Here is a 27882-nt window from a genome sequence, read left to right as displayed (position 1 = left end):
GGATACAGCACTGCTTGACATTTCTGATGACAATAGTCACCCACAGTTGTTCTTGTTTTACAAATGCCACTTGATTCATATTGAAGACGGTACCGTGTTTGTGCTACTTGTTTGCTGGTTGATGTTTCTATTCTTTGCTTTCTGGAACACCTACAATAGAAGTAAGATAAAAGGGTTTGCCTTTCGCAGGCAGTCACCCCCTACTTGTGTGTAAATCACTCGGCTTGTTTACTGTGTTGATGAAGAAACACGGAGGAGACCAAACTCCCCCCTCCAACCACCATGAAGAGGCACGGTAATAGGCACAGGTGGCAGAAATGCCATCCAGAGGCAGATGGGCTCCAACGATGCGCTAAGCCGGTTGTTGGCCTAAATCGGGAAGCAGGGGTTTGTGGGAAGTTAAAGGCGTGAAATATTCCTCAGTCACTGGCAAACTGCAGTCTGGATTCCACTTTTAATGGATCGCAAGCTGTGCCTATTCATCAAATGGGTCTATTTTTTTCCCCAATGTTTTTTTTCAACACATAATGCACTCGACAGCTTTGACACAACATTGTGTGTGTGTGTGTGTGTGTGTGTGTGTGTGTGTGGGTGTGGGCGTTCTTTCATATCCATGTACATATATCTCAACCAAAAAAATGTTTTGTTGGTGGACCTTGAGATGCGTGCTGTTCCCATAACCTTTCCAAAGAGCAAAACAGGATGACATTTGTGTGCAACAGACTCCAGCTTTCAGATATGCTTGAGACGCCTCAAGGTAGCTAAACGGGTGACCTTCAGACAGCAGGCCTTCTGGACCATGTGTGCGACATGACGAGGAATAGAGGATGAGCACAAAAATAAATATGTAAATAAACCAATAAGCTCACCCTAAGGGGCTGTTGGTGGCACTGCCAGACAGCAAATGGAATTTCATGTAGCAAGGAGGGTTATTAAGTACAGGTGAAGACCTCTTCTATCTGCCATCAAAAGTTAACAGAAATTAAATAAACGGGACCAAAAGTGAAATAACTTGGCGGATCTTGATTGCATACAAGCACAAGAACTCTCGAAGTGAATACACGGTGCAAAGAAAAAGAGGAATACAACGAAATTCCCTTAGGAAATAAGGACCTTTTAATCAAGACCAGCTTTAAGTGTCATTTAACCTATAGAGGTAGAGGTAAGCCAAATAACCACAGTGTGAAAAGCCCTGTGTCAAGCGATAACTCCTATTACTCACTTCCATAATCCTTTGCCCTTTGCAGCCACACCAAATAGAGCTTTGGGGCAAATTTGGGTTGGATGAACTGGCCATGAACATTTTTTCAGATCCAAACCTTTATCGGTTATACAGTCCGAAAAAGCTGTCGATGCCACACCCCACACTCTTCCACTTGTCCTCCATGACTTGGGTCAATAGACATTAGTATCTCACTTATGGATTATCTTCAAGAAGTAATGGAGAACTACCTAGCAAGCAGAACTAGTAGACTCAGGACTGATGACTGACTCAGGAGAAGCTGTGGAGGCTGTTGCCTATATTTCGGCAGACATGGACCCCCCAGTAGGTGGTGAACGATGCATGAGTCTTAATAAGGCCTGGATGACTTGTCTAAGCACGCTGAGGGCAAGAAGTGGCTAACAGTGACCCTGCAGCGGAAAACGCGAGGCGTCTCCGAGTCACTTCAGTGCAGACGACAGCAAACGCTTCATCAGCCTGCCCGGCCACTCCACCACCATAACTCTCCCAGACCCCAAATATCAAGAGGAGACCTGCTAAGTTCTAACTGCTCCCCCTCCGTGACCCACCACCAAACATCCTTTAGTTTCATGCAAACACTTTCCAACTAAATTCCTGTTAATTCTTGATGTCATTCAAATTCAAAGTTTATTCCGCTGCATGAATTTCTTTGACATCATACTGGATGTATCTAACATTATGTTAGTGCACATGCGCAAAGGCAGCTCTGTCTGTGCAGTTGCTGGAGGTTTTCCTGTTTATGTACCCATCTGTGGCCCATGCATTGGGTACCACTGTAACTCAAGGATGATTGTGGGCAAAAAAATGACTCCTGCCTATCAGCAAGCACCAGACGCCATTCCTGGAACATTCTGTGAAATCCCTTGATGACAGGTGCTATATGAATACAGTTATCATCAGTTTTATCAAATGTGAAGAACAACCTTAATCTGACAGCTGTAGCAGCGAAGCAAAAAAAGTAGTGAGATGGACAACTGCCTGGAGAAGTGATAGAGCTCTCGCTATAATACATCTTTTCCTGGCTTCTACCCATCATGGCAGAAACAAGTTCCGCAGATGAATTTTTAACTCCCTCTCAGCTAGTTTGTACGAGCCCTTGTTTCATACGGCAGCTAAACAGCTATTCGGAAACGTAAATATAAAAAAAGCAGTCGAGCGTATTTTCAACAACTTCTGCCCCGCCACCCGACCTAACCTCACCTCTCTCTCCACTTTGGCAGTGCAAGGCAAGCTTGTGTTCTGCATGACAGTTTAATTCCCCTCAACAGCTTATGAATTTCACACCCAATCGACTCCAATCGCAGACGCGCGTGATCTGATGCGGAGTCATACCGTGCCGGTGCATCCGAGGCCTGTGTTTGTGCTCCCTCAGGGGTCGTCCCAACCTCACCCATTACTCCTCGGGGCTCGATTCTTCAGCCTCAAAGAAATTCGCAGGCTGACATAAAGAGGCCAATGAGAAATGCAGCGCCCGACCATGTAATACAAATGGTAAATTCGTCAACTATTTTTAATGTCCTGTTTACTTGTCACCACTTTAGTGTGGTTTCTCTCAATACATGACAAATGATTTTCAGGCTAGGACTGGGTGATGTTCTGCACATCTTCTAGCTGTGTACAAATTCAATTAACCCGCAAAAAGACTCCCATTAACCTACTCTGTACTGGCCGTGAACATTCAGAGAGCAAATTGCAATTTCTAACTCCAGAAACCTAATTAATTACAAAACAACAAATGCAGATGAGATAATTCCATTCTCATTTGCACAATTATATCAGAGAGCAGCTGTTCATCTTGTGTAAACAAAAAAATTCAAATGCACTTCATAATGTTAACAAGATTTCGTGCATTTTTATGCAATGTTTTTTCAACGTGTAGTGACCAAGCCGTACCAGCGTAGCAAAGGTGCAGTGACAGTAACTCTTACAAGTGAAGCTAATTTGCAGGACAAGTCAAATTATTAACAGTTTCTCATCAACAGAGCGAGCCAATGAGCTACCAGGGAATAGCTGCCAGGTTCTGCATATCGTCAGACTATTAAGAATATTTACTTTTGGTTTTGATTCTTTGTCTTAATGTATAACAAGTGGATGTGAATAATACCCTGTGATGGACTGGCATCCCATCTAGTGTGTACCATGCCTCAAGCCCTATCGTTCCAAGGCTCTGGACCACCGTGACCCCGTATTGGACAAGTAACCATCAATAATGAGTGAATAAATGAATCAGTGCCTTGCAAAGCTTTTTGCTCTTTCTAACTTATGACTGCAAAGGCTGAATTCCATTAACTTTGATGGTCAGGTTCCCTTTTTAGCCACTTTTGGTTTCAGCTTGATCCATAGTTCAGACTTTAAAGCAAGCTGTTGGCTTTCAGCTGGATTATCTCAAAGAAGGTTGAATGTGGACTGTGCCCAGACCTAACCCATCCAGCCAACAGACAACACTTTTATGACAAACAAACTGAAGCACCACATAAACACCAATGTGCCCTTGCGGCTAGAGTTGCGAGCCTTTCTCTTTTTTAAGATGTAATAACATATAAAATGACAGCTATGAAACCAAAATGAAGGACTGGGGGTCACTAGGGTTTGGTGTGGAAGCTCGCATAAATTTCCGTCTGTTTTATTGCTCTGTTTTGAAACATTAAAATGTGAACTACTGCGGTCCAAGTCTGAGGGGAAGAGAGGCTCAGCCAGTGTAAATCAAGAGCCGATTTCCTCAGAAAAGTAATAATTAATGCATACAAAAGGACAGATGTACTGTATATAGCTGTATACACCAGGTGCTGACAGGCCTGCAGTTTTAGTGTCAGTTGCAGTACAGAACATTACGTTCACTGAAAGTCTTCCCAGAAATACCTGCAATGCACCACCAAACAAAGAAGTTCAATCCTGATGGCCCTCTACAGAAGACCAGTGTCAAATGAGCACAGTGTGTGTTGGGACAGCAGGGGGGTGGCAGTCTTAGAGTCTTTTGTTATGGAACTAGATGTACTCCATTAGTCTGAGAAATCCATTAAAACTCATGAAACTCCTGACATTATAACTTTCTGAAACAATCCCCCTAAAGCTTCAAACATAAAAATCGTAAATTGCAAGTTGAGTCTTTCAAATTTTTACTCTGCTGATACATTAATGAATGCGTTATTTCTACAGAAATGAAGTAAAATAATGTGCTAAGAAAAAAGGCAAAGAAAGAGAAAAATGGAGAGGCATTGTTTTGTGATGAAGCCACTCATGTTGAGGTTCTAAGCATGTGCTTTGTGTTTCTGCTGGATGAACATCCTTCTCAAGGGCAGTAGACAGACAACGATATGGTGTTGACCTCTATTGCCTTTCCCTCCTTCCTGTCCTGGAGTTCATGCCCTACCTGCCAGAGCTTGCCCTTCTGTCTGAGATGCCCGCCTGCTCCATGCCTCCCTAAGATGTCCACTTGCATGAGGCTGCCACTCCGATCAACTAAGTCCTAACACTGTGCTTCCCCAAGCATCACTTCCTTTTTGAACAAATTCATTCTTCTTTTCTTGACCTCCAGCCCAAACTCAGACCCATGTTTCACAGTGTCTTTGATATTTGGATGCACCAATCTTCCAGTTTGGGTTAGTGCGAACCCTTCGATTTTATAAGCGTGGTATTGATACAGCATAAGTATAGCTGCCCCTACAACTAGTCCAAGCCTTTCTACGGATGTCCATGGGAGCCCACGTCTGGCTGCCAGCGATGTCAAACTGCTCTTTTTGTACACGTGAAAGGTGACGATAAGGTTTGGCTGCCACAGGGGATTCCGTGCCATGTGCACAGAAGAATGCTGGCCAGCTGAGGGTCGTGGGAGCAGCATGGCATGACTCTAGGAGGCTCAAGCCTCTGGTTGTTTGTGCTTGCCCGAACAGTGTGCATGAGCACAGCATGTAACAACTGCTCAGCTCTTAAGAGAGAAAAAGGCAACACGGCAGTTTGTCAAGGCAGCAGAAATATGAAGTTCAGTACAAATTTTGCTTTAATAGCCAAATGAATAAATATAATTAACTTTCTACTGTTTTTCCTGTACCAAGCTTCATGGAAATTAAAATATTGAGCATCATTTTTAGTTACAAATAATGGGGAATTAGTTGTTCCGCATCTCCTGGAAGAGGAGGTCAGGAGATGGCTGTTACTATGGAGGTATGCATAGCTCTAGACTTGAATGACTACACCAACAAGCCCTCAGAAACTCTGCTCAATTATTAGTTCTGTAAGCTTTATTTGTATGAGCTATGATTGCAATATTATATCATTTGTGTTTATTAAAGCCCAGAGAGCCTGAAACAATTAAATTAGCTTCCTTTAATGAATGCAGAGCCTACAATTAGTAAAGCACAGCTTGAGTTTCCATCAGGCTGTTCTGAAACAGAACATGGCCAAGGGTTTGAACATGAGCCTTTGGGTTGGTTTGGATTGGTTTGGGTTGGATTCCGTCACAGTTCATTTCATGTTTTGAGCTTTGGGGAAATCCGTCTCAGTTCTGGATTCATCCTCTCAACCCACACGGAATTCTTATTTGCCAGCCAATTTCCCTTCAGATAAAAATCATTCACAAGGGATGTCAACAATCCATTTCGTACCAATTTCTTCTCTGCGTCTGCAGGATGCACTGGCCGTCAAACCGCCCAAAGCGGTGCGTGGCCAACTGGACACACATTTGCAGTGCATCGCTTGACCGATACAACTGAACCAGTTATCTTTTAATAACTTTTCAAAATCTTTGGCGAGGATACGAAATGTTTTTAGCAAGTGAAAAAACATAAAAATTACCGCAATCCTTGTGAATTCAGCAACCTGCCTCCTTCAATATGTCATTTAAAGTACTTTGAGGTTCCAGTGGAAGAGCCACACATCCTTTATTCAATATCTGGGTAAAACACCTACAGTTCTTTCACTCTGCACTCCTCTCTGCCCTCCGTGGATGCCTTGAGCCCTGACACAGAACCTTTAGAAAACCAACTCTCTGTCTCTGCCGAATTACAGACTTCATAGGAAGTTGGCCGCCGGGCAGAGCAGCCAGGTGAGCACCCCGGAGAAGGGCTGCGTCCGGTGTCATTACAGGTGACCCGACCAGTGGTTTTCCTCTGAGCTATCAGAACAGTATGGTGTTCTGTGGAGGTGTGCAGGTTCACAGCCAACGAACAAGGAGGAAGGACTCCTCTCCTCGGGGAATGATAGTGATATTTTTCTGAATGTAATTCTTTTTAATTTCTACTCTTATCAGAAAAAGGAAAACATACATGCTGGGCAGCAACATACTATCACTTCCCTGTTAGGAGCAAAGGCACCTGGGAAAATTGCGCTGTCCTGACATACTACATTTTGCTGTAGCGGAACGCTGTGTGTGTCATGTGTACATCCCTGTTGCTCGTAGCTATTTGGTCTCTCAGCATGACACCCTCATCTGCTCTCCAAAGGACGTCCTCTCTTCTGTGCAGTCCTTTCACTTAGGGGTAATAGCAGCTCATCTGCTGCGAACGGACGCCTCGCTGTGCAAGCTGGACACGATGGACTTGAGGGAGATTTTGTGTCGCAGTGAAAGAGGGGCATACAAAAATATCAGGGACTTCACTAAAAACAGAAGCCAGGGAATTACGTGGGGGGTGGGGTGGGGTGTGTGAACCCCTATGTGCAAAGACAGCCTGTTCTGCCACTTCTTCTGGTGAGCACTGATGGATGCCTTTAATGAAGGCCTTGGATGATTTTAGAGGGCTGAACTTCCAGTGTGTGAAAAGTGTGATGGCCCTGCAGTGCCAGGAGGTGAGAGGTTGGGGAGGGGGCCTCTCAGTCCTTGGTTGCGCCTCACAGATGTCCCACCTATAATGTGTCAACCTCATTACCATCCTCACTCTTATCTACTCAAAGCCCTTTCGCTGACATGGAGATTATTCTCTAAAAAGGTGTGGAGTACTTCTGATGGCTCTATTTCAGCTCTCACAGCTACTGTCCCCAGGCCTCTAATGGCACTGTTGGTTATCCTGGGCTTCAAGCCCAAACCTCAACAACTTCAGTCACCATGTTTTAGTATGTTGCAGGGGTGAAATGTTTATTTTTTTTCTTTTTAATCTTATTGTAGCTGTTTGTCAGATTCCTAAAGCATGCCACCCATGTTAACGTGGGAGAAATAAACCTAAGCACGCTCTGCTGCAAATATACATCTTATGAGCCGCTTGCTTCCTTAAACTCTAAGGCTTAAATTTACATTACACACGTTTATGTAGCTGACACTTCTCCAAAGCAAATTACAATGTTAAGCTACTTACAGTGATTCACCGATTTATAAAGTTGGGGGCTTTTACTGGAACAATTAATTGCAAAATACCTTGTTCAAGGATATTGCAGCAAAATGTGAGATTCAGACCAGGTCCTTCAAGCGCAAAGCGGCACCGCTAACCGCAATGCTACCTGTTTTAGTCTCCGTTGGGTAACAAAACGTACTCAAAGGAGAAGCATATTCATGAGATTCCATCCATACCCTGTAGCTGCCTGATGGACTGCAGGTGTTGTTGTAAGCAATGAAGGGGAGGAAACCTCAGTAGTCTCACCCTCCCGAGGGTACATGGACCAAACAGATGGTTACTGTGGCATGTCAGGGATTCAAACTGATGCACCACTGAAGATGGTCTCTGGGGTGAAATATTTCTAATGGAGACTGAAACAAAGGGCCCTGCTGCAGTCTTCTCTCAAGATCACAGTGGACATTGCCAAAGGGAAGCCCGCAATAAACAGCACTTCTTAGAGTCGTGAATAACAAAGCATTAACGGCATTCCGAAAGATGCCACAGTTTAATGAGGTGCCAAAGTGTCAGAAGTCTGAAGTCACCTTGCTCCTAATTACTGTGCTGAAGCAGGATGGGCCAGCAAAAGCGATCAATAATGAGTTGTACCTTTTCAACTTCTTTGAATGTCTCACTGGTCGCAGTGGAGACATTTCATAGCAGTTTTTTTTCGAATGGAATAAACCATCTTTCCCAGGGCTCATAGGGCTTTGACTTCAGAGATGTCATCTTTGGAAATATTGTTTCTTCTATTATCACAGGCAGCAGAGATAGGATGTATATCTCCTCGCTGTATTCTCAGAACAAATAGCCTGCAACTTTTTCTCTAGCTGCCTTTTTTCCCCCATCTATTGCCACTTTGCAGTGTAGTGTAACTAACAGGCCCTCTGGACATTCTAGATGATGCTGGGTCTCTGGTGCACGATGGGCCTGTACATATTCCCCTCTTTCCCTGTGTTTGGGAGAAGCCCTCATGTCAGGCATAGTGATTCGCGGAGGATGAAGCTTGGCACAAGGCCAATGAATTCGAAACCTAGTGGACACAGCCAAAGTCATTTTCCATTACATGGAGAATGGATTTCCTTTACGGCCGTGTGGACACCATCGGGCCGACATGAATGATGATGGCCAGCTATTCCTGTCTGCATCACGCTGCTTGAGAAACAGGCCTTCTCAGTTGTTGCAGAGCAACTGAGGTGCAACACAAGCAGTGAATGCCAGCCCAGTGCAACATGGAGCACGTCCTCATAAAACTGATTTGTTTTTGTCCATTCCATATGGACGGTGCAAGAATTCAAATGGAGATGAGGTGATTTAGTAGGACATGGTCACTGGAGCTCTGCTACAGACATAAGGTTAATTCCCACATCTCAGGTCAGAGATCCATCCTCAGATGGGTGTACAGGACATACAGTATCTGATTATGGTGCAGTTTTTTGAGGAAGCACCGACTGGCATGCTGAAGGACAAGTGGAACTCAGCAAAACTTTGACAGTGATTATTTTAAATTGTTCACAGACATCAATGTGCCACGAAGTATGGAATTAGATGTTTAGAACATTGATTACGGAGTACCTTCAACATTCTTTACTTTGTGTCAGTCATGCTCTTCATATTGTCTTAAATGCACATTTGGATGAATGGCGCACACACCTTGCTCAAACCTTGTGAGGATCTTCTTCTAATCCCATGGATGGAGAAGTTCAGTCCTTGATGTTGACATGGTCTTTTGAGACTTTTTCTATTGTACTGATTTATTTAAATATTATTTTCTACACAGGCAACGAGTGTAAACAATTATTAAGCAGAAAAGAGTAATGTGGTTGATGCATAACCTCCCAGAAAGTCATGTAAATGTCCATTGACAAGAACAACAAGTCTAATTGTAAAGGCTCTAAGGGTCCAAAAATTAAATGCTAACTCATTCAGTGTGCTGTCAAAACAAAAAGCGGTCTTGATGTATGGCTTTTAAAACCTGTGGTGGGAGCAGGGCGCCGGGGCGGCTATGAGTAATGCCGACGACGAATGACTTAAACACCTTTGGTCTGGCACCACCTGCTAACTGAAGCCTGGCTGACCACTTGTCGCTTCCTGACCCTGGCATTTGCCTTCCAGTCAGCTGTACACAAATTAAGTGTTCTTGTCAGGTTTTCACTGTGACTGGCGTCCTTTTGGAGGACAATAAAGTCATCGCAAATTGTGGCACAAGTGTCCTGGAGTAATATCGAGGAAAGTAGTGACGTATCGTCAATTTCGACTCAGGTGAACAATGCCGTTACCATTAGCAGGTTCACAATTGGCATTGTTAAAGTAGCACTGCAACACAAATAGCAGTGCTAATAGAGGTAGTGCATCAGCTAATTGTTATATTTGTTGACAACAATATTGAATTTACTTTCTGAAACACCATCTACTCCATCCAACAGACATTAAGTGGAAAAAGGACACAGAATTACACTTGGTAATTACACTGACAGCAATGATTATTACGAAAGTGCATCACGAGCATGTTTGCCGATGGTTGGTGAGCCTTTCTAAGATTGGTTTCTTCAAGTGGCAATGCTGATGTATGCTTCCCACTGAGGGCAGCTCCCTGAGGAGTACTGCCCACCTTGAACCACATACCAGTAGAGAGAGTAGAGTGGGGATATGACGTGGCGAAAGGGGTGGTGGTAGCGGTGCTGGAGGAGGACTCACCTCTGGCTTTGTTTTTCGTTGCAGCCGCTGGAATCACAAGGCAGGGTGCAAGAGGCAGCACCGAGGCAGCGAGAGAGAAAGAGAGAGAAGAGAAGACAACACTGGATTAGACAGGTTCAACTTGGGAGGGAGGGAGGGTGGTGCGGCGGGAGAGAGAGACAGAGCAAAGATCCTCAAAGCGGACGCTTGATCCTATCTGCTGCTGATTCGGCCGCCTGATACCATCTCCTCTTTCACTGTCACGTTTGGAAGCTCCAGCACTGCGGTCCTGACTGCGGGACTGTGATTGAAACAGGTCACGTCTCCTGGCCACCATTACACGCACGCACAAACATAACAGCGGGTGTGCGAGCGCTTCCCCCGCAGCACGTGCTGTCCGTTCACCTGGCCCCGGTGTTCATGGGCCTGCTGGAATAGCAGGGGATGTCAGCCTACTGCCAAAGCGTTCTGACATTTAAAACATACCTCTGCATGTTCAGCATGCACGGCAAATGGACAAGTACATGTTCTCAACGTATGTCAAAAAAGACGTGGGCACACTCATCGTCATTTCATTTTCTCACAAAAATGATATTTAGTCCACTCAGCAAAGCACAACGACACAGCCTTCTGCAGACGGGCTTTCTGGCCTTTCTCCCCCCTAATCATTCAGAAAATATTGTTTGTAAATATCACTTTAAACAATGGCAGGAGAATGAATCCCACACAATATTGGCCATGACATGCCTTTCTATCCCATGGTCTCAGAAGACCTGCCTATCGTCTGCTGGGTTATTATTTCCATAATTGTTATTGATTGGATGTGAATCAAACTCTCCTTTGCAGGAGGGCAATTAGCATCAAGGGGAAAACACAAGTCCTTGCTTTGAATGGCAACATGGCGCAAATGTCAAAGTTGCTCAGGAGACACTTCTGGGTTTACAGTTTTACAATTTTTAATATTTAAACAGCTGCAAGTTTAGTCAAGCGTGTTGCTGGAGGATGTAATACAGCTGCCCTTCCCGTGACTGGAAACGGACACCTTCAAGCAGACTGACATTAGTGCCGCTTACTTGACCTCACACGATCCTCTCATTGATGCTGCTAAAAACTTTTGTTGAGCTGTCTTTTTTTTTACACCATATACAAATCCATCCCAGCGCTGTGGAAGAACGTATTGGGTACTGTTCTGTTAATGCGGCTGAAACATAATGCCCTTCATTAAAGCGGAAACCGCCTGAATAGAGTAGGTGCTTGCAATCTATGTAACAAGGGGCAGAGGTTGGACAAAACAATTCAAACTCTAAATATTATTCATCTTAATCTTAAAAAAATAAATGGAATGTAATAAAGGTTTTTTGCTCAATTTTCTCTTGACAAGCACTTAACACCACAATACTAGCACAATTTATATTGGTACATCAGTATATAAGATTTTTGTTTCAAATGTTACTGTTCCAATTAATAACAGGGCACAAGAAAGGTGAATATTATCCACGGCTTCAGAACAAAAGCAGGCTTTTCCAGCTAATCAGTTCCTGCCTAAAACACCTGTCCATTGTGGTACATCGAGTGTACACCTCCCACTGAATAAATACCACTCTGACAGCAGAGTGTGGGGAAAATTCATTATTTTGGACAATGGCTGAAACTTTTTTCTCCTTTTCCCAGCCCCCTTCATCTTACATGGCTGTTATTAATCTCTGACACCATCCCTGAGCTTCCAAATCTAATAGTGTGGACAAAGTCGGGCTCTGTGATAAGATTCTCCTTGCTGTAAGCTGAAAAGGTTTGGGAGGACACTGGAAGCATACCAAATAGATCCATCAATTCCGCAAACCGCGGTGCGTGAAGAATCACAAAAATTCCTACGGGAAGTCTCCCTCTTTGCTATTTGTTTTTCCACTCTATTTGTGTCCCGGCCCCAGAAAAGAACGGCAAAGCAGGTTAGTACATACGAGAAAATGTAACTCTCCCAGATTCCCATCATCTTCACTGTAGCTCGCTTCATAAAATGGATTGCAAATTCTTCACACAAAATATTGTGCCTTCATTTGGAAAATTCAAGTTTCAGAAGGAGATGACTTTTGATGAGGTGGGCGTGGTGGTGCAGCGGGTTTGACTAGGTCCTGCTCTCCGGTGGGTCTGGGGTTCGAGTTCCGCTTGGGGTGCCTTGCGACGGACTGGCATCCCATCCCAGGTGTGTCCCCTCCCCCTTCGGCCTTGTGCCCTGTGTTGCCAGGTTAGGCTCTGGTTTGCCGCGACCCCGTATGGGACAAGCGGCTCAGAAAATGTGTGTGTGTGTGTGTGTATGTGTGTGTGTGTGTGTGTGTGTGTGCGTATACACTTCTGATGGAAGATTATTAACGTGTCACAAATCTGCATTATCAACTGATACAAGAAGCATCACTTTGTATTCACTTTCTGCACTACTTTGCCACTCCTACTGATGTGCTGCGAGTTTAAGTCTCAAACTGAAGCGTACACGAAATGAAACGGATTTCTGCCATGATTAATGGTGGGCCCATCTCTCCACTGTGGCCTCCAGTCTTTTGCTCCTAGCGGTGCCCTGGCATCCCGTCTCCTGTGACTGACCCTTGAGGGCATAACAAATGGCTGTGAAGTGTGGGGTAATACTAATTCTGCTTTCACTCCTCTCCCTTGTGCAAGGCACCTGTTTCTCTGCACCTCCCGCTTGGCTCTTGACCTGCAATTAACGACGCCTCCCTCTGGTGGTGCCCTGGAGCCGCGGGGCCCTGTGGAGGGCCCGGCTTGGTCTGTCTGGTGTGCCTGCGAATGGGCCCCCGCAGTCGTTTGTCTAGCCAACATCCAGCGGCCCTTCAGAACAGCAGGGCGTGAAGCACTTTCGGCCCTCTGCTGCAAAGTTGAGCGACCGTGCTGACCCCACCGTCACATTCTGCAACCACATTTAAAACTGATTTTGTCTGGTTTTGATTTTACGCTATGAACGGTTCAGGTGCGGTTTCTAAAGCACTGACCTGCCCTTTGCAGCATAGTGATCAATCCTAATGATGTTCTGATATACCTGTGAGTCTGAGGCACTTCTAGTGAAACAGCTTTTTATTTGCACGCATAATAACGTAGCAGTGTTCTTTGCAGGGGGGCACGGTGGTGCAGTGGGTTGGACCGGGTCCTGCTCTCCGGTGGGTCTGGGGTTTGTGTCCCGCTTTGGGTGCCTTGCGACAGACTGGCGTCCCATCCTAGGTGTGTCCCCTCCCCCTCCAGCCTTATGCCCTGTGTTGCCGGGTTAGGCTCCGGCTCCCCGCGACCCCGAATGGGACAAGCGGTTCTGAAAGTGTATGTGTGTGTGTGTGTGTGTTTGTTCTTTGCCTCTGTTGCATACCTTCTATCTAACCCAGCTACTTGCGCACATACCATATGTTCACCCTCGGCTATCTCAGTTAAAAGGTTTTCCACCCTCGGACGAACCGACTGGCATTAAATGCTGAAATTTAAATCTTTTAAGACAGATGATCTGTATCTGCAAATAGCAAGCAATTAGTGTCAGTAGTCTATTCTGTCTGCTGCAATCGCTCTTCTGAATCCTATAAGAGAAAAAACACAACTGTATCGCTGTATTTGGCACGTTCGTCTTAAAAAAAAGGGGTGATGTTTGAGTGATGGGAGCTAAGCTAAAGTCATGGGGCATGAATTAAACAAACAGCTTAGTGACTTCCTGTCACCCAGCACCTGGGGGGGCTTGAGAGCAGCATCCCACCCACAGTGCTTGAAGTGACACTGACCGCTGTCCCCCCAGCATGACAAAGACCTGCTCTTCACTCACCTGTGAATGGAGAGGGGTGATTAATTCAGACCCAGCATTATATATGCTGTTTGAGCTCCGATCAAGGGAGAAGGTCTTTAGTCCTTGGAGTGACAAATCGGATGACATGGAAGCCTGAGTGCACATGCACGCATGCACATGTGCGCACACACACACACACACACACACACACACAAACATGTTAACGCTTGTTTTCCACCAGGAGCTATTGGCTACAATAATTTTTGAACCCTTTCACAAAATTTAACTCCGAACTTTTGACATAAAGGGCATCTTCTTTGGAATTTAATCCAGAGCGAGAGACTCCCCTGATAGCAGGACACTGAACGGGAGTCCTGCTCAGCAGCATGACATTGCTGATAGGAATGGAAGGTGCGAGAGAACAGATTGCCAGCTGAAGATACACACCCCTTGACCTCCTGGCAAGCTTTGCTCCTCACTGACTCATTGCTTGCACGAACTCAGCTGCGTCCCCCCTCATCCCCAACATACTGTTATTGGAAAACTCAGGGAGAGGAATCTCTGGAAGGTTCTACTGGCAAGGAGGATATGAGTGCCCCCACATTCCCGAGCCCTCTTGGAATGGGCCTGATTCCCAGAACTGGTGCGGCTGCAAAGCAAAGGCCTGCAATCTGCACACTCGTTTCTCCCTGCACCTGTTACCTGCTTGTGTGTGCGTGAGTCATGCCATGGAGAGGTAACCCACCCTTTCAGCAGAAACTGGACTGTGCGGGAGAAGCAGCTCCAGTAACGACTAAATACGTTCGGATGAGGAACGCTTTCGAAATGGATGCACGTCAAAGCAAAAGGGGAAGCCAGAAGATTTGAAGAAAAAAAAAGTGTCCGACAGCAAGTGAAACGCTGCCGCTGCTTTCATGTTCAGGTGATCGTCAGGGGGAAATAAGGAGCCAGCGGTGCTCGTCGGTCACGGAGCCCCGTGTCCAATAGCACGGGACTACAAAAGTGCAGAGTGTCCTGCCACGAAACCTCATGCTCAGGGGAAAAAAAAACCCAAATGTATCTTGGTATGGTGTGTAATGCACAATTTAGAGCTGAGATCAAGTGGTTTCAGGAGATGCATTGGGTCCATTCTTCAGCAATCACTGAACATTGTGTCCAAAGAAAGAACCGAACTACTCTGAACAACTAAATAAATAGAAAAATTGCCAGGCCTGTTCAATTACTACATGGAGACATGATTCAGAGTGGTAGGAGGACACAAAGACAGGGAGAAAAAGCAGCAAAAAATAGCACAGCAGGAGGATCTTGAGAAGTTGAGAATGCAAAGATGATGCTGACATTTCACTTCCCTGTCTCAAGACATCCTGAATTAAAACAGCTATTTGCTTTTTTACCATCATGTTCAAATGCTAACGGCATAAAATCCCCTCAAGTCCTCTCATCGTTCACACAGAAACTATTGTACTGTCTGGTGGTGGATTTCTTTTTGTAAGTGCCTGTGGTTGAGTACGTGTAATTGTAGGGAGTTTACTGAACAAATGAACAAAGTTGAGCTTCAACATGACCATATTCAATACCCAACCCAGCTTTTCTGCAACTGTAGTTTGGAAAAATTCATGGTTTTTACTTTCAATCTCAGTATCTCACAATTATGGAGTCCATATGCTGCTAGATGAAGTGTAAGATTTTTCCAACTAAGCAAAGTATGACGAGAGGTCTCCTTCCACTCATTTGCCCCGCAAAAATATACAAATCCCTGTAGGATTTTGCACTGTATTAGAAATCAGACAAGAGAAAAGTGCTAGAGATTCACTTACTGATAATGCACGTAACCAAAGGGTGCTTTTCATCGCACATTAGTAGAGACGTGGTCTAATCAGCTAAGGCCTTTAGTAAACCGTGGTCGAATCGAGGTCCTGCGGAACTTGATCTTTCCGCTCCATCTTGGTTTCATGCGCACAGCCCATAAATCTTATTATCATTACAATGGTTCTCGGCTGTGGCCTCTAAGTGATTTACTGAGCTCCCCTGATTCTCCCGTGGACTCTGTGGCCTGATGTATGTATGCTCATCCGGCACATAATTCTATTTTTTTCTCCAGCCGGTGCCTTCTATGCCACTGACAACACAAGCCTGAACCCCTCAAACCTCTTCCTTTACTTTTAGAAAAGAATATTTTGAAGCAGAGCCCTGTCAAAACAGTGCAATTCAGAGCAGGTGACATCGCCCCACGGAGTCGTTACAAGGGGTCCGCGATACCTCAGTGACAAAAACAATACAGTCTGATTGCTAATTTCCCGTGGTTGGCTTAGGAAGTGGCAACCTGCCTGTTTGCGATGGCCCCGAGGTGCCTTCCATCTCGGCGCAGCAAATGGAGGAGACAGACAGCAGAGAATCAAATGAAATCGTATGAAATAAAATCAGATGGCGGGTTAAAAAAAGCGCTTCATGACAGTCTTTTACTCCTCAGAGCGCTTCGGTGCAAGGCAGAAGCCGAACGAGTAAACATAAACAGGTACAGCACGTTTTCACCTTGCTTACGGCGCCAGGACACGCAGTACGGGCTCATAAATGATGCAACAAATATTACTTCTCCGATTTCTATCACAATCATTGATCCATCCTCTGCTGTAAGCCAGGACTTTGAGAACGTGAACGTGCAGCACACCGGTTTGCTCGCTCTCAGCACCTGGGGCCTCCGTGCATTTTTTCCGCGTACCTATCTTTGCTCCTGCTAACAGGTTCAGGAAGCAGAACGATATGTTGGTATTGTCCAAAGCAACGGAAGTCAATTCTGCGTGCATTGTGCCTCAAGCACTTTTTTCTGGAATCAGATAATAGAGCCCCAATCCCAGCCCTTGCTGGTGCAATCTGAAAACTATCCGGGGCCAGCTTGCTGCCTGATTAAACCACGGCTCTCGAAACCTGTGGCAAAACGCATCATGCATTCTTAATTCTGCCTCTCCTCCCTTAGGTCGAGCAGAGAGAGATCAAATTTCGAGAGAGAGCACATAAATACAGTTGAAGGTAAGGTTTCAAAGGTGCCTCAGGCAGAACCAGGCTAATTTTCTGCAACTGTGACCTTCGGAGAAATGGGGATGATTTTCCGCAATGATGAATATTGGCTGATATCTATTATACCCAACCTCAAATTTATTTTAATTTTTGCGATTCAGCACCCGTGCTCTGCCGACTAGAGACTGCTGGGCAGTCAACGGCAGTTCACGCGGTAGCTGCGAGTTAAACGGCAATGCAGATATCCGGGTGAACCAGAAGGGTGAAGCGTTTCCTCGCTTCACCTTTACTTACTGACAGTGAGTTTCCTGGGTGAGGAACGCCAGTTAACAGCAACTGTTGGCAGGTTCATGACGGGTTCGCAGAGCCATGCTGTGCGGGGCTGGTGTCAGTTAATTAGCTAGCTAACGTGCGTCCCCTCCGTCAGCGTGCAGCCATGGTAAATCCACTTTGACATCGAGCTTTACTCTTCCCCTACGTGATCACCTGTGGGGAGGGTCACTGTAGGAGCAGATGACAGTGACAGATGAAAGGTTGGTGGGGTACCTGCTTAAGGTAATGGATGGATTAGGATTCCACCTTCAATCTAACTCCATTCTGGTGGATCTTCTTGTTTTCCAGTGCCACTGAACCGCCTGAAGGTCAACTATTCTGCTCTACCAATAAGAACAAGATGGCTTCGTACAAAGGGGCGCGGTGGCGCAGCGGGTTTGGCCGGGCCCTGCTTTCTGGCAGGTCTGGGGTTTGAGTCCTGCTTGGGGTGCCTTGTGACAGGCTGGCGTCCCCTCCTGGGTGTGTCCCCTCCCACTCCAGCCTTGCACCCTGCGTTACTGGGTTAGGCTCTGGCTCAGGACAAGCGGCTTCAGACAATGTGTGTGTGCGTGGTTTCATAGAAGTTGTGTTACCCACCTCGAGCAAGACCAAAAGGACAGCAAAGTGGAAAATAGAAAAAAACATCACGCAGTATCAACAAACGCTAATGCCGTGACATCTTAGAATATTGTCTGCATCACAAGAACCAATATGTGGGGCAAATGCCCCCACAACGTCCTCTCTCCTTAGTCTCTGGGCAGACCATGTGAGAAATATGGATTATTGCTCCATCCTTGATATCTGGAGAGAATTTCTGGTGAACATCGCAGCATATCTCTACTTGTCTCTTTCATCTGACTCGGGTAGAACAAAAACAACCAGCTACAGGCAATAAACAGAGACAAATTAGATCTTCTTTTTTCCTCCCAGAAATTGCCAGAATAACAAAGGATCAGCTTGGATCCCGTACCAAAGGAAGGAGACACGAATTACCCACAAGGCATCTGGTTATGATATCGACACAGCTCGAATTGATTATGTGCTGTTTCCATTGATTCCCCGCTTCTCGGGGGTCTTTAATATTATTGTGCTTCAAAGGCAGAGAGCACCAGGAGCAGCGAGAGGGGGTAAATACATCACGACCGCGGGAGCTCTGGCTCCAAAAAACAACCGTGACAGGTTGACACAGAAATAAATAAAAAAAGCTTTTAACCGAAATAAAGGACAATTTGTGTTGGCTCCTCTGATGGGAAATCTTTCGTAATGAATGGAGCATGAGCTAAATACTTACACTGCAATTTAAAATGCGAATGGAATTTTGAGCATGTGCTTGAACTTGCAGGTTATTGGAGGACAAGCTAAACGACTGTGATCAGTGAAAACTGATTTGGCAAGACAGGGGCTCAAGACTGGCTCAAGTTCACCGAATGCCTATGAACTGAAATTGTTTCCAAAGCTAAAAATCATACATAAACATTGTGAATGTATTCGTTTATTAGCATACAGTCTACTGCAAAACAGCGGTATTCACCATGGTTTTGTTCAAGTCTAGGGGGAAGATCATGCTGGAGGACAACAGCACTGATGCAACAGGTCAAGAGCACCTTGCGTAGTGGCTGTTCCAGGACACGGGACTGGGAACCTGCTACCATCAGTCAGCCTCCTTCTTATCTCCTATATCCCTCCATTTCTCCATGTGGATGCATGAAAATGGCGGAATAGCGATTCCCCTTTATGAAATTGACCCTTAAGAGGGATTTTAAAAAAAATGAAGCACTCTGGTGACTTTGTTGGTGCAGTGGGTTCAGCCAGTGCTTCCTGTGTGGTAGGTCTGGAGTTCAAGTCCTGCTTGGAGTGCCTTGCCGTGGACTGGCCTCCCATCCTAGGTGTGTCCCTTCGACCTTACAGCCTGTATTGCCGGACAAAGCTCCGGCTTGCTGCTACGCAGCTCGGGACAAGCGGTTCTTGACGATAGACGGATGGCGACTTTGTGACCTTTTAATATGTAACCCTCCCTTAATCCTTCCCTTTATCAGCGTAATCTGTAAACTGTGTGATGGTGAAGACTACGTTACCATGTCCTCTGGTGATTAGACTGCGCTGGAATTGGAGTGTGGTACGGAGGACTCTCCCCCATGAGTTCCCCACCCATTTTTTAGTCCAGATTAAGTTCTATTGATCCATACTCTGCCGGGACTGTCTTTGATAGCGCCGGCAGCTTTGAGCGAATCAAGTTTGTCATTACGGGTGCTCTCAGATACGGGGACGACTGGCACAAACTAATTGCCTGTTCTTTAAGCGATTTCCCAAACTGGCAGGTCCATAGAGGACGCCAGTGCAGCAATCAAATGGCACTTGAAAGAAAACAAAGATAAGAGATGGGAATTTGCGAGTTAACGGTGGCACATGGATCACGGCGGTGGTCACACCCCCCGCATCACCCGTGACGGCTCTGTGATTGTCTTAAACTGCAAAAGACTTTTCCTCCTCACTCGGCTGCGTGCTGCTCCGTGCCGTCCACTTTCCCATCTCATACTAGAGTGCTGCTGTTGCCAGGAAACCACCACAGAAGCTCAGCAGGCCAAGCTGAAGAGAAATTGAATGAAGTAGTTTGCACCTCTCGCAGGCAGACGGGGTGCACGGTGACCGAATCAGGAGACGGCACTATCCATTCGGATGCAGGCTGAAAGAATACTCTTGCGTTGGAAGGTATTGTTAATTAAAGGACTCTAAGTGTACTGTGAAAAGGTCATGGTTTGTGTAATGCCAACAGAGTACACGTAAATGACATATTTATGGAACGTGGAAAGTTCCGTTCCTTAACTGCTGCACCAACTGCTAACCCTGTTACCCACCGTCACCCGTCACATTGCGTAAGCACTGAAAAACAGGCAATCGTGTCATCTCAGAGACATCGCAGGTCCTTTTATCTTTGCATGTTCATCACAAAAACCAGGCCACAGCAATAATCACCTGAGGGTTCAAGCCCGGTGAAGAACTGTGGTGGTTCTGTACAGATGAGCAGGGTACTGAACCTGAACTGCCGCAACTGAGTGTCCAGATGGGTAAGTTGTAAGCTATGTGAGTCAGCAGGGATAAGACAGTCTGCCAAGGAAATAACCACAGCCATGTAATTAGCAGACTGCTGGTGGTTACAAGGGGAAAGTATTAAAAATGACTGAGAAGAAGGTTCCCTGCTCACCCTCCACAACCACCCACCCAGCCACCCCCGTCTGTGTAAACTGGGTGCGTGCTGGATACCGTTCTGGAAGAATGGTTCGCGTAATTATGGTGATTCAAAAAACGGCATTGTCTGAATGTGAACTGGATCCAAGAGACATGTATAATCTGCGGCTATCTCTAGGTGCTGACGCTGCCATCGGTGGACTGGAAAGAGGAAGGGGCTTTGTGAGATTTTCCAGATAGATGGGCAGGGAAGAATACACCTCTATGGTCGTCTGGAAAGGGAAAATACGATGCTCTCAACCATCTCCTACCCAGCAGAGATCGAATAAAGTCTTTCAATTTTCAAATGTGACTGATTAACACCAAAAGTGATACTAAAGCCCATTGCACAATATTCAGAAATCCTTTATTAATAACAAAATTAATGAAAATGATAAACCTCTTTTTGCCTGACATGATTTTTAGGTTAAATGTACCTAGCACTCCTTTCTTTTTCTACTTTTTTCCTTAGCAAACGAACACATGTCCTGAACTACTTAAACTGCTATTAAATTTTTACTATGCCTTCCAAAGATTTACCCAGATTCAACCCATGTGTTGCACTGATTTACAGTAGGAAGTAGCTTAGAACAGTGGAATATGAACCCATGAGCTTTTGGTCAAAAGTTGTTAATTACTCACTATGTGCCCTGCTGATCCAGTAGTTATAAATCCATGCCAAGATCGTTACGTACACCTTGTCCGTGTTTGTATCTGCGTGAGGGACACCCATCCAGAAACCCAGTCTAGGCAACAGCGCACCCAAGAACTAACATAATTACCATACTTTGAGCGAGACATGGTGCTTCTGCCATTCAAGTGTTTATTTCCTAATGCTGTGTACTTCAACACATATTTTGATGTCAGACAGAGAAATCTATAGTCATGTAGTTACATGTGTGAGAATATCCTACACACTGCGTGTTTGCCTCTGGCAGCACATGAAAAGAGCCTAGATAATTTATTCACAGGTTGAGAAAATACAGCCTACGGAAATATATATAGCCCTCGATGCCATATGACAAGGTGACGGAGAGGAATTTAACGTTTTGTGGGGTAGTAACCGCCTGATTCATGCTTCGCCATTGGAATGCCAAAAGCACTGGAAAGCGCGTGGTGGTGATGTGCTCTAAGGCTGTCTTACTTCACAGCTGTCTGAATAGAGCACCGCTGTGTGTAAACTCGCACAGCCATCAGCCCTACCCCACGCCCACCGCTCTGCGGCCAGTGAGTCCTCCTGCCTCAAAGTCGCAGCAGATCCAAAGATTACATCTTTGTCTTTTTGGCAAAATAAGGCCACCAAAGGCTACAGGCCACCGACTCTGAAGGCACATTTCAATTTTCACCTTCCGCTCCACAGCAGCATCAGCTGAGACAACTCGGGTGCCTGGATGGAGACAGCAGGACTTCGATTTGTCTTCTCGTGGCCACGCTACAGCAGAAGGGCAAGGACCAGCAGTAAAATTAAAATAAAGCCTAGACCCAAGTGACACAGAGACCGCTGCCGTGCTGCAGCATAACCTCAAAGCAGAGCGTCAGCCTGCCTGTACTGTACACACACGACATGGTATAAGACCTTAGCTTTAGTTCCCATTGATGCCTCCTGCTCTGTTTTCAGCAACGCACATTCCAAAAGTTAATTCTCTACTTACGGCCACAGAGAAAGCCGAGCGCGGAATACGAAAATCCTCTGCGTGATTTGCAGTTCACATTAAAATGCCACCATGCTATTTCATCCCCTCTGATTATACGGCTTAAAAGATCCATTTTATTGGACTTATACATTTAATCAAGACTTTTTTTAATTGCCACAGAATAATCAAGCTCACATCTCTAAAGAATGAAAATATTTAATAAATCCAATCAAGGCCTTTTAAACAAGCTTTTGTTTCATAGCACAAAATACGCCTTTAAGAGCAAAACAATTTTAAGCGGCGAGAAAGGAAAAGCAGCAGACGACTCCTCTGGGCCAAAAGCTTGCCATTGTACGGAGCTGTGCTCCTGCCAACAGTGTGCTTTACGAGTGGCCATTAAACCTCATCCCTGCCATTTCCTCGGAGTCCAGCAGCAACTTAAGGCACCCCAATTATTGCCTCGGGGTCGACCCGCGAAAGGTCGACTCCTGGAAATGATTTTTTTGCAGAGCTGGAGCCCTTGCATGCTCTTAGACACCGGTACTCCGTCCGACGTTCTCCTCGGCTCGGAGTCTGGGACTTTGTTTCGGAATGAAGGTCTTCCGTAACGTAAGCGGGCGCAGTATCCGGCTTACCGAAGTGCCCACTGCGACGGGCTAATTTTGCCCGGGGATTGGCCAGTTTAGCAGCCAATCCTACGATAAACAAGCCTACCCCGTTGGATATTTGTGCTGAGATATGACGGGGACTTCGGAATCCGAAATGAAATGTCCTGGCAGACATCTCTCATCGGTACTGTTTGCATTGTGTATCCTTGCCCCGCCGGCCAAGTACGCAGCTCTCAATTACAGCATCTGGTAAATAAAGCGGAGCTGTAAAAATGTAAAATGAGAAAGCGAAATCAAAAATGTATTCCTCACACTGCGGAAGCTTACAATCAATACAGAAATTTACGTATTTGATAAAGGTCCGAGCAATAAGGCCGCTTCAGCGTCTATACTGGAGCACACAATGAAAAGCTGCAGAACATGTGTGCCTGAGGGATGTCTCAAAAAGCCTCGACACTAAAAGGGGCTTTTTGCTTTTATGCGGCTAAAAAGAGAAGGGGGCACAGGGGATGACGAGTCTTCCCTGCTAAATCTGAGGACTCAACAACTGAAGCAAACAGATACAGCATCAAGAGCAATCGAATCTGCCGCATTATCATTCCGTCAATACTCTAGACATCAAGACTTGTTTGCAGAACCGCTCCACACGCATGCATACGCTTGAGAAAGTTGGGCCCGTTTTAAGGCCTCTCCGAGAGACATTCTTCTTCGACAGCCTGTGAATCAGTACGGATTGGGCAGCTTTCTCCTCCTCTGTTTCTTAAAAAAGGAGCGGCAAAAAGACAGGCCTTTCCCTGGAAACCTGCTTTAATGAGGACGGCGGGTGACCCGGTTGGCGGGGGCCAGGCTGCCACAGGAGGACCGCCTTCCAAGGGCAGTGGAAGAACTGGTATAAAAGGGGGGAGTCGGTGCCTGCGTCCAGGCCTCTCTTGTGCTTTCTTTGTTTCTTCACTTACACAGTTGTTTAATGAGGATTTCAGGGAACCTGCTGAACAGCGTGCTTAGTGGCAGTCCCCTGAGCGGCGCTCGGATGAGGGTGGGTGAGAGGTGTTTCTGACCCTCGTGGCCTGAAGGGATATATTTTCTGCTCCAATGGCCTACATCACTTATCCGTGTAGCACCAGCACTTATCGAGGTGATACAAATCACACGTTTTTTTTATTTTTTTTTTTTTTTTATTTTTATATTTCAAGCCAGGTGTTGGCTTGAATCTCCACAGGTGACTTGCTTTTTCTTAGCGAGATCAGAAAGTGCACACCCTGAGAGCTGCAACCTGGGAAGCACCGAGACACTGGGGATACACAGCCTGACTAAACATGGGAGCTGCCAGAAAATGTGTCGTGAGCCACGAGCTTTCGCTATTATTCCATTTTTTAAAAATTATTCTTAGCGGAAGTGCCACAACATATAGTAGTGCCCTCTGTTGTGTGACATGCACAAACACTACAGACACATTTTTTCATAAACTTGCTGGAGGCACAGCTCTGTCTTTTGGGAAATAGTGGTAAAATCAAAATATATTGAAATTCTCAGCATGCACCAGCAGGGAGGCTGTTTACAAACACATTCCTCCACGATGATTAAACATTTGTGGGGATTTTTAAACAATAAGAGGTTGTTAAAAATTAGCCCACAACCACCAGGAATTGCTCTCAGTACTTAAGCGTCCCATTTGCGATTCCTTCGACAAACCGGAACAAAAAAAGGAAACGCAAACCTCGGCTTTTTCTACGCCACGACATCAGCGAGCACTTTCATTTGGTGTTTGGTTTAAAATTATGCTTCAGAATGCCCGGGTCTCCACACTTTCGCTGCCTCTTCCAAGTGAAATTGCTTCATGCTACAGGAGAGGCCCAAGGAATGCGTGATGACACGGTCCATCTATCCCACGCACCACTTACTAGCCCAACTTGAATGTATAAATAATTAGATCTCCAGGACAAATACGAGGGCTTGTGAATGATAAAGTCGCATCGGAATGCTAAAATACAGCTGATAGTGGGGGAAAGTCATTCTCACAAACTGTTGAAGAGACACTATCTCCTGCAAAATAGAGCCCTTTTACCACGTTCAGTGTTTGCGCGTCAATTTGGCTATCAAGTTGAAGCAAGAGGACATAAAGACCATCGAACGCTGGCCCACTTGCACAGCGGGGGCAGCGCATGAAGGGTTAATATTGCTGCGTGTGTTCCTTTTGTGAGTGATGGAGAAGGAGAAGCTTGTGGGTGAGAGAAGGGTGCTAACAATTTTACTTCCTACTGTTTATTAGATTAGATTTGCCCTAGCTCCGTTCAATCACAGGTGCCGCATTGGGAGGCGTCCATGCAGACGTGACCCGCTGTCCAGCGGAAGGGCGCGATGCAGCTCCGCTGATGTTTCAATCACTTACCATGTGGTTTTGGCCCAACGCCTTTTGGTTGCGGCTCCTCTGATCATCAGACTGGTAATGAAGCATTACTACCTGCGGGGTGTGGCCAACGCCATCTGTGAAGGAGCATCGCGGGGTGTCGACCGGACGTTCCCCATGCACATGAACCCCTGGAGCAGCAGGACTGGGGCCCAAAGCGTGACTAACACCGATGCCTTAAGAATCAGGACGGGCTGCCTCGTAACCCCTTGATCTCCAGCACATAAGCATCACAAGAGGAAAATGAACCAGGACCATATTCACAGGTGACGATGCTCCTGTGAAATCCCTCAATGGTGTTATTTATAACATCACGGACGCAGCGAGCAATGCAGCCCGTCTCTCCATATGGAAGTGTCTCTTCAGCACTAACCCTTTCTAGCAACTCATAAATAGTCTTTATTAATCATTGCGAGCTAGGCAGGTCATCACTGTCAACAGACTGCTCCATCTGAATACAGCACTTACCGGGGAGTCCTAATCAAATGCCCTCATCTCTGACAAGGATGCCATTTTCTGCCCCTTCGAAACATGGACCATTTGCATGAGAAAGCTCCCCACAACAATGTGCCCTGTTGATGGGTCTGGGCATGCACTCCACTGGCACTGGACCACTCTGAGTTCGACCCAGGCGAGCAGGCTTCCAACAGTCGGGATAATGGCTATGGCGGCGATATCGCATCTTTCAGGCCTGGCTTCCTGTCACGCCGCACAATAACCTGACACTTTCATTATGGCGGGATTCATAAATTCTGATCGGTTTGCAGAGAGGGGCAGTGCTTCATATATAGTAGCAGCAAATGACTGACGGACTGTACGCCAATAAAAGGGCACTGAATATTTAATTGAGGAGAAGGCCGAATGTATTACGCTACACGGGCTGAATTAATACGATCGCCGCATAAAACGTCCGGCATGCCCTCCGTGAGCTGCTACTTTGGGGCACGCTAAAAACTGAACCCATTATCAGATATCCCGAACTTGTTGTTGTCCTGTAACATTGCGTCTGGCTGTTATTCACCGGTCCGCAATCTGCAGCTATTTTCAGTTGTGCCACACTGCTGGACTGCTGGGTAATTCAAGAATGAAACGAGAAGGCATTTTTCGGGAGATTACCTCTTAAGTACCATGAGCCTGAGATGCAGTGCAAAGTGGTGTTCTAATTGTTGGACCCGTTTTCAAAATGCAAACATAATGGGGCACAAAATGGCTTTTGAACGCTGATTGGGTTCTCCTGTAATGGGGGTTTCAGGTGGGTCTCATCGTTAAGAGAAAGGTAGGCAATGGAACAGACAGTAAACGCCGATGGAGGACCACCCCGAGGTGACTGGGGAACGCGAGGCTCAACGTAGGCTGGCTATGGCCGCATTTTGCTTTCAGCAGCTCACAGCCAAAATAGAGCATGCTGCTAAAAGAGTGTTATGCAATTTAAACAAGGCTTGTAATAATTACCCATTCCTCCTTGCACCAGGGGTAATGCATACACAAGCATACACAACACATTAATCATGTTGATGGTGGAAAAAACATGGAAGTTGAAGCTGACATTCACTTAAAAGCTTCCAGACAAAAAAGATGTCTGCAGATAAATTTTAAGAAAAAAAGTTATACAGCTAAATAAAAAAAAAGTACCTTGAAGGTGAAAAAAAACTCTTCAGAGACTAAAGGTTTTATGCAGAAAATCAACATATTTCCCAGTGAGCGAGTTACATTTGTTTTAAAAAAACTTACTAATATGTAAAAGGGTAAAACTTTTTTGTGGTCCTTTTATATCTTTAGTTATTTATGTGGCTGATGCTTTTCTCCAAAGCAGCTTACAATAATTTAGCCATTCACAGAGCTTGAATTTTTTTGCTTTTAATGTTTTAACTAGAGGATTAACGCATTATTCAAAGGTACTCCAGCAGGAGGTGGGGATTCAAACCCAGGCTCTTTACCTGTAAGGTAGCAGCTCTAACCCAAACCCAACATGCTACTTCACCTTCATTTAAGTCTTAACGTTAGTCAGTCTTAAGGTTATTATAGGATCAAAAATGTTTATGACAGACTAACTGGAAGATTTGGCACTTCCAAAACAATCACGTCTGTATAGAAATGAAGACAAGGAGGTAAAATAGACTAGGAAGCTCAGGAGAAGTGATGGTCAGTGAGGCTGTCAGTCTGTACACTGTCATGTCTCTGTGGTGTCCCTGATTCAGACGAGGACTGGAAGGACTGATAAACTAAGCCCAGTAGAGAATGATAAAGGGCCTGTTATGAAAGGCAATTACTGCAGTAGTGTTGGGTGGATTGTCACTCCAGTTGGAGGACTAAATCAGCCTTTCTGTCAGCAGGCTACAAGTACGGCCAGCGGAGCCCCTCCAGATGTTTCCATGTAGCTGGTCACACATGTACACGTAGAGCACAGAATCACAGCTGTGCTGCTGTTTGTTTTTCTGTGACCTTGTGTCCTTATGCGTGTTCCTATTTGTGTGTATCGCCATCATCCACGTCTATGCCCAGCTACATCTCAATCTCCATCTCTGAGCAAGTCCATCCGTCTGTCGGGAGCGCTCTATCACACTGGACAGTTCTGCTTGTTTAATCTGCTCCGTCGGCCAAGTTCCTGGGTGTAACAAGTCTCTGCTTCTGACAGCACACTAAAGCCATAGCCTGATCTTGCAGAACCTTCCAGTATAACATTTGCAAGACCTACAA

General features: G+C 45.7%; 1 protein-coding gene across 3 annotated transcripts in view; it reads right to left on the bottom strand.

The window, feature by feature from the left end:
* Positions 1-27882, bottom strand: part of cadm2a (cell adhesion molecule 2a) — a 292739-nt gene that overhangs the window by 65520 nt on the left and 199337 nt on the right. For all 3 annotated transcript variants that reach the window (XM_029251282.1, XM_029251283.1, XM_029251284.1), the window contains exon 2: positions 10240-10266. In XM_029251282.1, the coding sequence (XP_029107115.1) occupies positions 10240-10266 (27 nt within the window). The remainder of the gene's footprint in view (positions 1-10239; positions 10267-27882) is intronic.

This window comes from Scleropages formosus, chromosome 4 (genome assembly GCF_900964775.1).
Source record: "Scleropages formosus chromosome 4, fSclFor1.1, whole genome shotgun sequence".
Taxonomy (NCBI): domain Eukaryota; kingdom Metazoa; phylum Chordata; class Actinopteri; order Osteoglossiformes; family Osteoglossidae; genus Scleropages; species Scleropages formosus.
Note: the sequence above shows the minus strand (reverse complement) of the source record. Positions and strands in the feature narration are given on the sequence as shown.